At 41.6% G+C, this 16,696-nt stretch overlaps 1 protein-coding gene across 5 annotated transcripts in view; it reads right to left on the minus strand.

The window, feature by feature from the left end:
• Positions 1 to 16,696, minus strand: part of CNKSR3 (CNKSR family member 3) — a 105,922-nt gene that overhangs the window by 18,714 nt on the left and 70,512 nt on the right. For all 5 annotated transcript variants that reach the window (XM_069598750.1, XM_069598746.1, XM_069598747.1 and 2 more), the window contains exons 3-7: positions 14,544 to 14,746; positions 14,002 to 14,089; positions 8,064 to 8,105; positions 4,529 to 4,648; positions 2,777 to 2,836 (exon numbers count right to left, since the gene is read on the minus strand). In XM_069598750.1, the coding sequence (XP_069454851.1) occupies positions 2,777 to 2,836; positions 4,529 to 4,648; positions 8,064 to 8,105; positions 14,002 to 14,089; positions 14,544 to 14,746 (513 nt within the window). The remainder of the gene's footprint in view (positions 1 to 2,776; positions 2,837 to 4,528; positions 4,649 to 8,063; positions 8,106 to 14,001; positions 14,090 to 14,543; positions 14,747 to 16,696) is intronic.

Genomic DNA, 16,696 nt, shown 5'->3' on the forward strand with positions numbered 1-16,696 from the left:
ACCTAGCAGCTGAAGCTCAAACTTCGACACGTATTTCCACCAGATCAGAAAAGTATTTCCCTGGTGGCTCAGTGGTAAAGAATCCACCTGCCAGTGGAGGAAACCCAGGTTCGATCCCTAGGTCAGGAAGATCCCCTGGAGAAGGAAACGGCAACCCATTCCAATATTCTTGCCTGGAGAATACCATGGACAGAGGAGCCTCAGTTTAGTTCAGTTCAGTCGCTCAGTTGTGTCCGACTCTTTGCAACCCCATGAATCGAAGCACACCAGACCTCCCTGTCCATCACCAACTCCCAGAGTTCACCCAGACTCACGTCCATTGAGTCAGTGATGCCATACAGCCATCTCATCCTCCATCATCGCCCCCTCCTCCTGCCCCCAATCCCTCCCAGCATCAGAGTCTTTTCCAATGAGTCAACTCTTCGCATGAGGTGCCCAAAGTACTGGAGTTTCAGCTTTAGCATCATTCCTTCCAAAGAAATCCCAGGGCTGATCTCCTTCAGAATGGACTCCTTGGATCTCCTTGCAGTCCAAGGGACTCTCAAGAGTCTTCTCCAACACCACAGTTCAAAAGCATCAATTCTTCGGCACTCAGCCTTCTTCACAGTCCAACTCTCACATCCATACATGACTACTGGAAAGACCATAGCCTTGACTAGATGGACCTTTGTTGGCAAAGCAACATCTCTGCTTTTGAATATGCTATCTAGGTTGGTCATAACTTTTCCTCCAAGGAGTAAGTGTCTTTTAATTTCATGGCTGCAGTCACCGTCTGCAGTGATTCTGGAGCCCAAAAAATAAAGTCTGACACTGTTTCCAGTTTCCCCGTCTATTTCCCATGAAGTGATGGGACCAGATGCCATGATCTTCGTTTTCTGAATGTTGAGCTTTAAGCCAACTTTTTCACTCTCCACTTTCACTTTCATCAAGTTCCTCTTCACTTTCTGCCATAAGGGTGGTGTCATCTGCATATCTGAGGTGATTGATATTTCTTCCGGCAATCTTGATTCCAGCTTGTGTTTCTTCCAGTCCAGCGTTTCTCATGATGTACTCTGCATAGAAGTTAAATAAGCAGGGTGACAATATACAGCCTTGACGTACTCCTTTTCCTATTTGGAACCAGTCTGTTGTTCCATGTCCAGTTCTAACTGTTGCTTCCTGACCTGCATACAGATTTCTCAAGAGGCAGGTCAGGTGGTCTGGTATTCCCATCTCTTGAAGAATTTTCCAGTTTATTGTGATCCACACAGTCAAAGACTTTGGCACAGTCAATAAAGCAGAAATAGATGTTTTTCTGGAACTCTCTTGCTTTTTCCATGATCCAGTAGATGTTGGCAATTTGATCTCTGGTTCCTCTGCCTTTTCTAAATCCAGCTTGAACATCAGGAAGTTCACGGTTCACGCACTGCTGAAGCCTGGCTTGGAGAATTTTGAGCATTCCTTTACTAGCATGTGAGATGAGTGCAATTGTATGGTAGTTTGAGCATTCTTTGGCATTGCCTTTCTTTGGGATTGGAATGAAAACTGACCTTTTCCAGTCCTGTGGCCACTGCTGAGTTTTCCAAATTTGCTGGCATATTGAGTGCAGCACTTTCACAGCATCATCTTTCAGGATTTGAAATAGCTCAATAGGAATTCTATCACCTCCACTAGCTTTGTTCATAGTGATGCTTTCCAAGGCCCACTTGACTTCACATTCCAGGATGTCTGGCTCTAGGTGAGTGATCACACCATTGTGATTATCTGGGTCATGAAGATCTTTTTGTACAGTTCTTCTGTGTATTCTTGCCACCTCTTCTTAATATCTTCTGCTTCTGTTAGGTCCATACCATTTCTGTCCTTTATCGAGCCCATCTTTGCATGAAACATTCCCTTGGTATGAGGGCTACAATCCATGGGGTCACAAAGAGTCCAACATGACTCAGCGAGTATAACAACAACAACGAAGATAAGTAGTCATCAAGTTTCTTGTGTCTTGAATTATATCCTCTTGTCTTATTTGATTAAATAGCAATTAATTCCATAGACACATGCTACTTTTACACAGATGCAGAGAATTTTTTCAGACATTTCAAGCTCTGTATCAATGTCATTCAAAAGCTAGCCATATTGTAGGTTGCATAAAGAAAGCATTCAATTAGCTCTACTTTTCACAAATTCAAAATGTTTTAGAGACTAAGGAAAAACCTTTTATGTAGCAGAATTTTCTAAAGGATGATAACAGAGTACAAGTTCCTCACAACAGAAATGGCCCTGCTTTTTCTATTCAAATGATTAAGGGGGAAAAAACCACAAATTTTAGTATCATGCAAATATGAACTACAGCTCTATAAAAAGAAACTTTATCATGCAAAAACCCAAAAATAGTCGCTCTGGTGACACATACAAAGTCCACTTTTTTAAAAAAACACTATATTTAACACATATGGTCACCAATTCCAGCTCTTATAAGAGTGATTCTCAACAACAAAGAGATCACTGTTTTTGTGTTTATGGGTTAACACTTCCAAGAGCACAAAAAAAAAAAAAACCACACAGGATGGCTGTGCAAGCTGGGCAAGGTGTGTGAATGAAAGCAATAAAGGACAATTTAAATAATACATTGATGACAGCTGGTGATGAGCAGCACACTAGCAACAGAAATAAACAAAACAGGCACCCACACTCCCTTACAGATAATAGAACAGCATACACATATTTAAATGAAAAGAATAGGGACACTGTCAAATCTGCTTGAAGGTACAATAGCTTTTACAGTAAATGGATATGCACTTACATTTTCTGTGGTTCCCGTAATCACGTGCAATCCATCATAGGTTGATTTGATGTACATACCCTAGAGTGAGTCACAAACATATTAACTCATTACTCCAACATTTAGAGACAGAGCTGCAAGTGAGACTTAGACTTAACAAAAGATTAAAGGCAGTCATTTCTGAACACCCCTCATTCTTCAGCCTTCTGAAACACTGTAAAACAAGATCCAAAGAGCGGTGAAGGGGAACTAACCAAATACTAGTGAAAGAAATCAGAAACAAGATCTCTTTGATATTATAATTTGTGTACCAGGCACACAGAATTTTGCTCTATGTCTGAGGACTGAGAAGGAATGTTCTCAGACCTGCTGAATGAATGAGGCAGTTCAAACAAGGCCGGTCCTCTCCCGACCATCTCTCTGTGTAGTGACACAATACATTCACTTAATTTGGTCTCAGTAGTCACTGCACCGATGACTTATTCAAGCCACGAACAACCAAACCAGGATGTAAGAGCAGAGACTGCTCAGGAACACAATATAAGAAATAAATTAGAAACAGGCATTCCTGCATTTTAAGGGAGGCATAAATATTAATACACTCCATCCTCAAATGCCCAATGGGCAAACTCAGAGGTGAATGCATAGCCTGGAAGAAATATCTCTGCAGTTTGAGGCACTATGTATTATTTTTAAAAAATGTTTATTAAACTTTTATAAGATGGGGAAAGAGCAAAAGGTAGAGAGAGCAAAGAGTAGTTGATCACCCTGGTACCAATGCTGTAATAGCACAGAACCTCCTCAGTAGTCATTTTGACCGTGAACTTGCCCTGCTCAGCGATCTACAAGCCTCTGGGGATGAGTATCTCATCCACACTAACACCTTCACATTTCTGCCCAGCCTCTCTATTCCTGCTACTTTCACTATCAGAGTAATCAGCTTCTCCCTCTACATGGTATTCCTCTTCAGAGGGCTTTGCTTGGATAACTTCACCATTTGGAACAGCAACTCCATTTCTGCCCACTTTTGCCTGGAGAATCCCAGGGACGGGGGAGCCTGGTGGGCTGCCGTCTATGGGGTCGCACAGAGTTGGACACAACTGAAGCGACAACAGCAGCAGCAGCAGCAGCAGCGGGCACTTCTCCACTTCAATACGTGAATAAGCCCACCTTCAGGAAGTCTTACATGTTTACTTCAGTATAAGCCATCATTTACTTTGAATTGGAGCAGACTCTATGTACATTTCTCCTTACCAAGAATGCAGACCTAGGTGCTGATCTAGGTATCTGCCTGTAGGTACTCTCGGGGCCTGTTATTACAGAGCTCATACATTACGTCTAAAACATTTCTGAACTTTTTTAAAAGCATCATTTCTCTCAACCTGTCTCTTCTCACATAAAGCCTAAGCGCTAATAGAGACTTCACGGCAGATGTGGTTTTCTACCCAGAGACCATCTTTCCTTTGTGGAAATGTGCTCTATCTCCTTGTATTGCTAAGACCTAAAAATAAAACTGTTAAGACAATTCCTCAAGATATGAGTTTACAGTTTTAAAACTGTATTTATTTTTATACTTTGAAGACACTGATATAAAACATATCAACAGTTCAAGACAGCAAATTCTTAACTACATAATGGAAATCAGTCTAATTCTACTATTCAGAATTCTAGTGAAAGCAATATGGAATTATTGGTTTTTTTTTTTAAAAAAAAACAACTTTAATAAAACGATGATGCTATCCAAAAATAAACAAATGCTGTTAGAAGCCTTACCAAACCTTCCCCAGGTTTAATGTTTGGTAGGTGAACTTCTTCCAGACATGCACACTGGCTCATTACAGGATCTGTGGTAGATCGGATGGTCTTGTCGCAGATGCCATTTAAAACCTTGACCTAGAGTTGGAGAGGCGAATAGAGAAGGCCAATCATTAACTCGGACTGAATTTTTTTTTTTTAATGCACTTCACTGATCATCCTTAGCTCTGGTCATAACATTGTGATAAAACCACCCAGTGAACACGTAGCACATAGCTTCCATATTTGCAACGTGTAGAATAGTGCCATTATTCCAGCTTTGCTTTAAAAGTGCAGCTTTTAGATTAACTTATTTACAGCCACTGAAATGCACAGGCTGGGCGGAAACCCCCTTTCAGCAACTAAAGAGAACCACGTATTCCCAGCCATCTCTGTGGTTTTTTAAGAATGGCTCACATTCTCTGCATACCAAATACTGACAACATAAAAAAATAATCATTTTGTCCTGCACCTTTTTTGAAAAATGCATTTCATATTTTCAAATAGTTTTAGGGACTTCCCTGGTGGTCCACTGGTTAAGACTCTGCGCTTCCAATGCGGGGGATGTGGGTTCAATCCCTAGTCGGGAACTAAGATCCCACATGTCACTGGAGTGGTACAGCCAAAATATTAAGTAAGTAAATAAATAAAATTAAAGCTGTTTTCATTTTAGAGAAAAAATAGCAGAAATTACAGAGTTCCATCTATTTTCTTTTCCATCTCAACAGTTTCTAACACACCTATATTATTATAATGGTTAATAATAAGATACTATTAACATGAGGACTTCCCTGGTGGCTCAGACGGTAAAGCGTCTTGCTTACAATGCAGAAGACCTGGGTTCGATTCCTGGGTCGGGAAGATCCTCTGGAGAAGGAAATGGCACCCCACTCCAGTACTCTTGCCTGGAAAATCCCATGGACAGAGGAGCATGGTAGGCTACAGTCCATGGGGTCGCAAAGAGTCGGACACAACTTCACTTTCACTTTCATTAACATCTTGCATTAGTACGGTACATTTGTTACAACTGATCAACCAGTAGTGACACATTATTGTTAACTAAGTTCCATAGTTTACATTAGAATTCACTCTTTAGGGTGTACAGTTCTACAGGTTTTGATAAGTGCACAATCTCGTGTATTCCCCATCACAGTGTCATACAGAATAGCTTCACTACTCTAAAACTTCCCTCAGTTCCACCCACCTGTCTGTCCCTCCTCCCCCACTATGAACCCCTAGCAATCACTGATCTTTTTATTCTCTCCATAGTTTTGCTTTTTCCAAAGTCTCATATGGTTAGAATCAGACAGTATATAGATTTTAGATTTTCAGATTGGCTTCTTTCACTTGGTCATATGCATTTAAGGGCCCTCCATATCTTTCCATGGCTTGAGAGCTCATTTCTTTTTATTGCTGAATAGTATTCCATTGTCTGGATGTACCCCATTGTTTATCCAGTCACATACTGAAGGACACCTTGGCTACTTCCTAATTTGGGCAGTTATGATTAAAGTGGCTAGAATATCCCATGCAGCTTTTGGTGAATATAAGTTTCTTTCATTTGGGTAAACACCTAGGCTGATAACTGCTGGTTTGTAGGGTAACAGTATGTTTAGTTTTGTAAGGAAAAAAAACTGCTACAATGTCTTCCAGTGTGGCTGCACCACTTTGCATTCCCACCAGCAATGAACAAGAGTTCCTCCTGCTCTACATTTGGTTTCATCATGTGGTAGAGTTTAGTTATCCTATTAAATGTGTAGTGGTACCTCATTGTTATTTTAATTTGAAATTCCTTAATGGAATGTGATGCTGAATATCTTTTCATATACTTACCTGCCAACTGTATATCTTTTATCATGAGGTGTTTGTTCAGATCTTTCACCTGCTTTTTAATTAGGTTGTTTGCTTTCTTATTATTGAGTTTTGAAGAGTTCTTTGTGCATTTTGAATATAAGTTCTTTATCTGATGTGTGTTCTGAGAACAACTTCTCCCAGTCTGTGCCTTGTCTTTTCATTCTCTTAACAGTGCATTGATGGAGCAAAGATATTAATTTTAATGCAGTCTACTTTACCCATTTTTCTCTCCCAGATCACACTTTTTTATTTTTTCACTCCTGAGTTTCTCAGTGGACTCAAACATCCAGATGTGCTCTCTAGCTGGGATTGGCTCCATCCTTCGTTAGTAAAAAGAGTCAACAAGTTGATCAATCCACAATCCAAGGCATTCTTTTTTTTCTTCTTTCAAGCAGACTATTCTAATCTTCTTATTTGTTTTTATTTATTTATTCATTTATTTGTATTTTGGTTGTGCTAGGTCTTTGTTGCTGCATGAGCTGGACCTTTCTCTAGTTGCAGTGAGAGGGGGCTGCTCTCCAGTTGCATTGCGAAGGCTTCTGACTGTGGTGATTTCTCTTGTTGCAGAGCACGGGCTCTGGGGTATGCAGGCTTCAGTACTTGCAGCGCATGGGCTCAGTAGTTTCAGTGTCTGGACTCTAGAGCACAGGCTCAGTAGTGTGGTGTGTGGGCTTACTTGCTCCATGGCATGTGGGATCTTCTCGGATAAGTGATAGATCCCAAGTCCCCTGTGTTGGCAAGCAGATTCTTATCCACTGCACCACCAGGGAAGCCCATGGATCACACTTTTCACGTCATATCTAAAAACTCATCATCAAACCCAAGGTCAGTAAGATTTTCTCCTGTTATTTCGAGGCATTTTATAGTTTTGCATTTTACCTTTAGGTCTGTGAGCTTTACCGTGACGACTCACATTCTCTGAACACCAGACACTGACCAGATAAAATTACTGTAGAGACATGAGGATCCCTACTAAGTGGTCTCCGTGTAGAAACCATAGTGGCTACATGTGGTTATTTCTCCCAATCTCAGATTAATCTAACCTTTCAAAATTAAACAACCAAAGAAATCAGGATTTTCTAAAGAGTGGTTTTTTTCTTCTAAGGGGGAAGAATCCAAGAAGCAACACTTTTTGCATGCCTCCAGTGTGTTTAACCTCCCTATTTATGGAAAATATATTTATAGCGGTTTCATTGCTAAATTCCTCAACATCAGTAGGAGGAAGGCCTTATCAAAAGAGCACAGGCTGGCTTATGTCAAAAGGAGGAAGTGATGATGAATAGTTACAAAATGCTTTTTAAACGGTCACAGTACATCCCCTTCCATCATAAGATTTTTGCCAAGATTTTTTTTAATTAAAAAAAAGTGAAATTTGCACATTAGTTTAACCCTGAGAGCTGAGAGTTAGCTATCTAATTATACCTTGAAGAAGTGTTGGGGGAGCAAAGCAGAGACCCCAATATACCCAATATAGTTGATCTTGTTGTTAAATAACTTGTATTCTTGCCTTTCTACCTAAATTAAGAGATTCACATCCCAAAAGTCAGTATTTCAAAGCATATCCTGAAATACCTAGCCACAACACATATACTTTAATGAACGTGATTCCCACTGTTTTGGGAAAAAGAATTTTACAGTAACTTTTAGAAGGTGTACTTACAACAGCCAAAACTTTATCCTCCATTTCTGCTACAAGGCAATCCTAAAGGAAGAAAGAATAAAATTAAAGCTATAAGAGATAAAAAAAAACTTTCAGATACAATTGGTTTAGCTGGCTAGCTATTTCCTGGGACCCAAGGAGGTCCCTGACACACACACCCCCGACCCTGCAGCCTGCAGTCCTAAACTTCAGGAAAGAGAAGACTTCGAAACGAGGGCCGACATTAGATTCCTCCTAAGACTCTACTGTCTCCAGATCCACGATGCTAATCATCCAAGGAACCCATCTGACCAGCTATTTAATCAGAAAGCCTATAGAAATCACCTGAACTAAACTCTACCCACTGTCCAGACTGTACAGAGAGTAGGAAGCCAGAAATCAGAGTCCAAGAACGTTGATAATGGTTCTCAAACCTGACCCTAGGCTGAGTTAGCCACTGGGCCAACAAGCCGGGAGTCTTTAGCTCCGGGCCTGCCCATAAGAATAGCTTTCAAATAAGGGTTTGAGTAAACTTAGCCACAAAGTTTATTTTAAGCACCACTGAGATTAAATCAGATATTTCAGTCCTTAACGGATGAAAGGGGTTCAACAAAACGTTCATTAACACGCTGCCAAAAAAGTGGTCTTGAAGTATGCTATTGATGACATTAAATAATGGGCCGGAATGCAAAGCATTGTTTACTCAGCTCAAGAACAAAAGACTCAGAACCCTATGAACCCAGTTAGCTGATTATAGGAATCACCATTGTCCCGACTGAAAGCAGCCAAAGTGAAACTGACAATGTGAAACTCTCAGCTAACCTTCTAGAACAGTATCTACAGCAGAAGAGTTCAAGCTGCACAGCACTGTGCATGCCGGAGAAGAGGGAGACCAGCGAGATTCCTGAGAGTCTACCTGGCACCACTGCCTGCCAGTGCGGGAGACGTGAGAGATGGCGGTTCGCTCCCTAAGTCCAGACGATCTCCTGGAGAAGGAAATGGCAACCCACTCCAGTATTCTTGCCCCATGGACAGAGGAGCCTGGCAGGTTACAGTCCATGGAGTTGCAAAGAGTCAGACACGACTGAAGCAGTTCAGCATCCAGCATGCACTAAGTATAATCCCAAACTGGGGCACCCTAAGGAAAATTCAAAGTATTTCATGTGCAGGAAGGACAATCATCAACTCTGTTGGAATGATCAAAGATTTTTGCTTCAGTCAAAATGTCATTTTAGGTCATTTTTTTTCTGCCACTGGGAATAGGGGTTAAAATGTATGGCATTCTACCCTATGATTTTATAATCAGATTTCAGTGCTTTCTGAAAAAATTTTTAAATTTTCTCTACTAGGTAAAAATGTGGGAAATAATGGTCACTCTACTGCTCCCAAAATTTATACTGACTCTCAGGCAAAGAGCAGCCTGGTGAGAAAATACTTTAAAAAAGAAATTTAGGAGTATATTTTTGCACATGTGAGTCTAATGTAAATTCAAACTCCAGGAGCAACTTCTGTAAAATATGAGTGATGACAGTCCAAAAATGTGCTTTTCATCCTCCATCTTGTACATGAAACTGAACCATTAAATACCATGATGACCCCTCCCCTAATTCAAACCAGCTGAAGGACAGAAATATTAAGTAAATGGCAACTTGAGCAAAACAGAATATTTATAAGGTCTTGTTCCAGAAATAAAACTAATGGTTTGTGTCTATGATTTTTCATTTTGTATATGTGTGTGTGCAGTCATGTCTGACTCTCTGCGCCTCTGCTGAAGCCCACAAGGCTCCTCTGTCCCTGGGATTCTCCAGGCAAGAACACTGGAGTGGGTTGCCGTGCCCACCTTGAGGGGATCTTCCCGACCCAGGGATCAAACCCACAGGTCTTACATCTCCTGCGTTGGCAGGTGGGTTCTTTACCACTAGCACCACCTTGGTAGCCCAGCATTACAAATCCCCAAATAACAGGAGGACTGTCATCCTGGTGAGGCAGAGAGCTCCTCTCCATACACCGGGGCCCAGACGTCAAGGTGCATGTGTGACCTTGTGGTTCCTTACATTTGATTCTTTGATGGATCCAAGGAGCCACTAAGAAAGAAAACGGGCTTCTGTGGTGATGGAGCCAAGTTGGGTGAGGGGTACTCCTGCCTCCCCGAACCATCCAAGGCAGCGTGTGAAAGGGCACACTTTTTACCTTCCGCCCTCGTGGACGTGGGTTCCCACACCCATTCCTACCGGGAGGAAGCAGCTGCAGGCCTGACTTCATGCTGTTTGGCATGAAGGCAACGGAATGGAAAAAAGAAGCGTTGGAACCAAGTCAGGCCCTCGGGACTCCGACAGAAGGGCTGAGGTCTGTTACATCCCTTGGTCATGTGGATGAGCCAAGCCCCAGTCAAGGACAGCATCCGCTCCCCTCCCTCCTTATTCTCCCTTCTTACTGACTGAGGAGGCTTGGAAGATGGGTTTAACCTTTCCACACCTGAGCCTCCTTCTCTGCAAAGCCAGGAGGATAACAGCTACCTCAGAGAATTGTTGAGGATTAAATGTGATAACACACGTCAAGCAGGTAGTCCACAGCTGAGACCCAACCAATAAATGGCCCCATAAATGGTCCCCTGGCTCTCCCTTCTCTGGGGATGGTCCTCTCTCCTTCTCTGTTTCCTGGGCTCTCTAGGACTTCCCTGGTGGCTCAGACAGTAAAGCATCTGCCTACAATGTGGGAGACCCAGATTCAATCCCTGGGTTGGGAAGATCTCCTGGAGAGGGAAATGGCAACCCACTCCAGTATTCTTGCCTGGAAAATCCCATGGATGGAGGAGCCTGATGGGCTACAGTCCATGGGGTAGCAGAGAGTCAGACATGATTGAGCAACTTCACTTTCTAGGGCTCATTCCCCCCATTTCATTCTACACTAGGACCCAGCGACTGCCACTGCCATTTTGTCCCTCGCCAGCACAACACGTGTTCATGTCCTCGCAAAGAGGAGAGAATGAAGACAGAGGTCAGAAGGCCTTCCCACCACAGGAGGCTTCCCCTGAAATACAGCGTGGAAACTGGATGGAAGGTCTATCCGTGGACTCAGGTGGGGCAGCTGAGGACTCCAACCCAAGCAGGCTTAAAAGAAGTGTGCAATAGAACTGAATCACTTTGCTACACACGTAAAACTAACATGCATAAATCAACTGCACTTCAATTAAAAAAAGAAAAGAAAAAAATTAATGAATACACACACACAAAAGAAGTGTGCCATTTCCTTGCAGGGGAAAAAAAAAACAACTCTCTAGCCTTCCAATCAGGAGAGATACACACTGTCATCAGAGGGAAGGATGCAGAGAAAGTTGCACGAATGAGGACAGCAAAGGGGCAGCAAGTGGAACAGAGGAACAAGAAAAGGGACAAACAAATGCCTCTCTTCACAGACAGGAACACCGGAATAGAGACTGCAGGAGAACGTGTTCCTTGTCACTAGAAATAATACAGACCCAGCTTTTACTCCTTCAATTCCCCAGGGGAAAAAAAAAAAAAAGCAATAAATGGAAAAGGCAGGCTTCTTCCTAAAGAGTCAAAAGATTCTCTGCCAAGAAGTTCTGAGTAAAACTGCACGTCCCCTAGTTGTGAGAGGGTGTGAAATCCCTGGCAAGGTGAGCCTTGCAGCTGCCATGACACCTCCCATGGAAAAAGACAGTCCACACATCCTTCAACTGTGCACGCAAATTTTACCACTTGCCAAAGCACCTATGTGCTCTAATCTCTACAGAAAACACATGTTCCTCATGAGCTAAACATGCCTTTTCAACCCAAGTTCATAAAATGGCATTCCCATATATATTTTATACATTTCCAGTCTTCATCTGTAGCAATTGTTCAAATTTCAATAAGCTAGAAAATACCAGAAATACTAACATATGTGTTAACTTCGTCTCCTTCTTAAGCCAACAAGTTTAGTTCCAGAAAACTGGTACCAGAAAAGACTTTTATATTTCCTACTATAGGTTATTATTTCTTAAGTAGGCACTGTGCTTTTCATATATCTTCTTTAATCTTCATAATCTTTTTGAGATAGGTTTACTATGTTTTAAATATTTTATATTTTTCTTCTAGATCCATTCTTACATGAATAAATAAATGTGATCACATACATGCTTTTTTGTAAATGACAAAATGTTTTCTTTTCTTTAGCTTGACTCATACTTTCTCTCCCCACTTTTCTCCTTGCCAAAGTAGTCTCAACTTTTCTTCCAAATTTCCCATTGTATTTAGATATTTCTTTGTATATAGGTTTTCAGATGTATATGTGTATTACAAATACACATATATTTTAAAACGTGTCTTCATATTACACTTTCTTCCTCCTTTTTTCTTATTCCACAAATAAATTGTAGAAATTGAAGCAAATCATCTGGTAAGGTAATTGTTAGTATTTCCAATTAACAGATGGGAAAATTGAGGCTCATAAGTTTTGAGTGAATTGTCCAAAGTCCCGGAGCTAATTAATGGTAGAAGTAGAATTTGAACCCGCAGCTGTCTATCTCTGAAGCATACGCTCATTGAGTACCAATGGGAAAACAAAATAAACACAAAAACAATACCTCTTGTGCCCCTTAAGTCTGGGTTAAATTTTTCGTGATAAGAAGTAAATTCTCATTAGCTTATTTGTCAAAAGCATTATCTCATTCATTTCAACACACATTTAGAAAGCACCAATAATCATGGACCAGGCGTCACATGGCCCCAGTAAACAAGGGCAAACTCGATGAGTGGGTACCTTTCTGAACAGGATCTGTACCCCTGGGCATCTTCCACCAGAAATGCCAGTATGTGATGGCTACATAATGAAAACAGCATGACTGGTATCAGACTTTTTGTCAAAATTACTTTATACACCATAAAGAAAGATGCTGAGTTTCTCAGCATCTCTCTATTGCTCTGGGTACTTTTCTAAAAACATGGCCTCAAAAACATATGATGAAGTCACACATGCCTCAAGTTCAAGGGCCGCTCAGAACTGGACCTGAAAAAACAGCCAAACTTCACTCTTCATGTTCCAGGAACAGACAGAAAGCATATGGCTTTTCAGAACTGCATCTATTTTATGGCATGGTTAGAACTGAAGAAAGGATGTTCTTTACTCTGCCAAATCAGCAGTGGGAACAAACGTGCACTCTCAGAATACTTGAACCAAGTGGGACATGGAAAAAGAACAAGCTCTTCCTTACATTTTTATGGCTTCAACTCAATTTAAGAATAATTTCACAAGAGTCTGCTATGTGCCAGTTAATATCTTCCTGGCCTTCATTAGGATTTGAAAGTCTGGCCAATGAGTGGTGCATGAAACTGGCATGTCACTTCCAAACCAGAACATCTGTCAGTGTGAAAATCACCCAGGTTCTCTGTCCCTCTGCCTTGGGGAAAAACAACATGAGATTCTGTCAGCCTACATCCTGAAGTGAGGAGAGCTGAAGCAGATCTCCCAGCTGATCCATCTACACGTAGATAATCCAGGAATAAGTTGCTGAGGTTTGAGGGATGTTTGTTACTGCATCATCACTGAGCTCATCCTGACTGGTAAATCCAACTTCCACAGGTCAAAACGAAAAGAAAATTAAGAAGCAGATACAATACCACACTCAGAACAAAGATTATGGTGAAATGTTGTTACTCCAAAATTTCTATTTTAAAAAAAATGTAGTGTTCTAACATTTTAGAGAAAGCACAGGATTATTAGGTCAACTATTTTGAAACAAAAGAAGGCAATCTTTGATGTAAAGGCCACTAGTCATTCTTCACAGAAACTATCTATATAACACATCTAATTTAAAGCCTTTCATCTCTCCCTAGCTCTGATGGGGGGGTGGGGGAGAAGAAGGAGAGAAAGACAGACTGGTACTTCATACCTGAATGTAAATCCTTTGAAGAAAAGGGAAAAGGAAAAAACTTTTAGAAAACAACAGTGATGCACTGACCTTCTGGACTGTAGTGGTCAGGTCCAAGCAAAGCTGAATAATTTTGTTCTTTGTCACTGAGAAGTCAGTGATCCCTGTAAATGGAGCCCTAGAAAGCAATAAAAATTCTCTTTAAAAAAATAGTGAAGACGCTGAAGCCACCAGGATCCCACACCGTGTATTAACAAGCACAATATGCAACAAGCCAGTTTAAATTGTTATGTAAGTTTCCTCCTAAGTAACACACAAAATAGGAATCTGAATAGCAAAGAGACAGAGAAGTTCTAGATTAAAACATAACCAAAAATGAGACAAGGGAATGAACATCCCTTCAAAAGTCAACTAATAGCCTTCATGTAGCCAGATAATTAGTAATGTTTAACCTCAGTAAAGCTCAAGTCTTCTCTAAGCTGAGGTTAATCTGTTCCTGCTATTCACCTTCTCTAGAACTTCCAAAGGGACCCTAAAATGGACCACTGACTCCGAACTCCTGAGGCAAAGTACAGACTTCTGTGTGTCTCAGACCTCCTTTCATAGGACAGTAAAGCACACCCATCACTTACCTGTCTAGCCAAGCTAACAAGGCCTTGGCAGCACCTATGAGCTCCACTACAGAAGTCAGGAACTCATTGGGGGGCTTGTGGGAGGTGTTCCCATCATAAGCTGGACTTTTCCTCCTGCTGCTTATGTAATTCTGTAAATTATGGGAGGACGCTCGCAGTTTCAAAACCAAGTTCTTCATATTGTCAGTTTCAAGGCCATAATTCTGGAAAACAAAATCAAACGGAAAAATTCAAAACAATCAACAATGTCCAAACTCTCATAACTCAAAACCCACTGAGTCACTTGAACAACTCCTATCTCAGCCACAAAACCCTGCGTGATTTACCCAGAGTATTGATCTCACCCACATGAGCCACACCAGCCTTCCCTCCGTTCCTTCCATAGCCTACTCTTGCCTCAGGAACTTTATTCTTGATAGTTTTGCTTCCCAAAATGCTTCCCCCACAAATTTTGGCATAGACAGCTTTCTTATCACTTTCATCTTGTGTGTTCAGTTGCTTAGTCATATCCGACTGTTTGTAACCCCACGGACTGTAGCCCACCAGGCTCCTCTATCCATGGGATTCCCAGGCAAGAATACTGGAGTGAATTGTCATTTCCTTCTCCAGGGAATCTTCCAGACCCAGGGATCAAACCTACATCTCCCAAGCATCTCCTGTACTGCTGGCAGATTCTTTACCACTGAGCCACCAGGGAAGGCCATTTACATCCTAATTAGCCCAAATATGCCCTCCTCTTCAAAGCTTCCAGGACCATCTAGAGCAGGTTCTCAACCTGGACCCTACTGACGTTTAAAATCTGATAATTCTCTATTTGGTGGACTAAGGTGGGATTCCTATAGCCGTAGAATGTTTAGCTGGCCTCCACTTGTTAAAATCAGTAGTATCCCTTCCCCAGTTGTGACAAACAAAAATGTCTGCAGATATTGCTGAGTTTCTCCTGAGGTCACTCTCTAGCCCATCACCTCTCCGTCATCTCTGGACCACCTTGCTCACTGTCTTCCTCACTCAGATGCATAGTCCATCAGAGCTCGGCTCTGCATACATCCCTCAGAATTGCACTTCCAGGACAGCAAATGTAAAGGAGTCATTGAGTAGATAAATTTCCACCAAATGGAACTCATGCAGAAACAGAGCAGCACTGTCTAAAGAGCAGTTCACCTGAAAGGTCATTTCTGTCCCGTGAGCTTCTAATCTCTGTTCCCTCTGAGCAATGTTCAACCTACGTGGGTGCCTTTAAAAGCTTCATTGCCTATGACAACATTGCCCTAGACTACTCCTTTCCCTGCAAGGAGATCAAACCAGTCCACCCTCAAGGAAATCAACCCTGACTATTCACTGGAAGGACTGTTGCTGAAGCTGAAGCTCCAATACTCTGGCCACATGATGCAAAGAGCTGACTCAGTGGAATCTGATGCTGGTAAAGACTGAAGGCAAAAGGAGAAGGGCACAGCAGAGGATGAGATGGTTGGCTAGCCTCACCAACTCAATGGACATGAATCTGAGCAAACTCCTGGAGACAGTGATGGACAGGAAAGCCTGGCATGCTGTAGTCCATGGAGTCACAAAGAGCCAGATAAGACTGAGTGACTGAACAACTCCCTTCCAGATAAAGAACAAATCCCAAGCAACAACATGAAATTTGAGACAACCTTAGAGGAGAGAGATGAATTTCAGTATTCCATGTACATGTCCTAAATTGGTGTTTCATCACTTTTTAACAAAAATAAATAAATAAATATCTCTGAGGTATATTAAACTATGTCAATAGCATCCCAAAGCAAGAATGTGGTACCATGTAAAATTTGGTCATAATATATGGCCAACACTATTGAACATGTTATGCCAGAAACTGGGCTAAGTGCTTGGCAAACATTATCACAAGCAAACAGCTTATGAAGGTGGAAATGGTATTATCTATATTCTGCAGGTAAGCAGACTGTGGCACAGGGACGTTAAATAAATTCTCTGAAGTTACACAGCTAATCCGTGGAGGCGGTAGGATCTAACCAAGGCGATCTGCACCAAGGGTACAAGCTTTGGATCCCAAAGCCATATAACCCCCCTTCCATACCCCCTGTCCAAGAAAGGGCAAAGTGATGAGACAGAAAACAGGATGGATATGGAACAAGGAAAAAGAAGAGTGGCCAGTC

The sequence above is a fragment of the Ovis canadensis genome, chromosome 8, assembly GCF_042477335.2.
Source record: "Ovis canadensis isolate MfBH-ARS-UI-01 breed Bighorn chromosome 8, ARS-UI_OviCan_v2, whole genome shotgun sequence".
In the NCBI taxonomy this organism is placed as follows: Eukaryota; Metazoa; Chordata; class Mammalia; order Artiodactyla; family Bovidae; genus Ovis; species Ovis canadensis.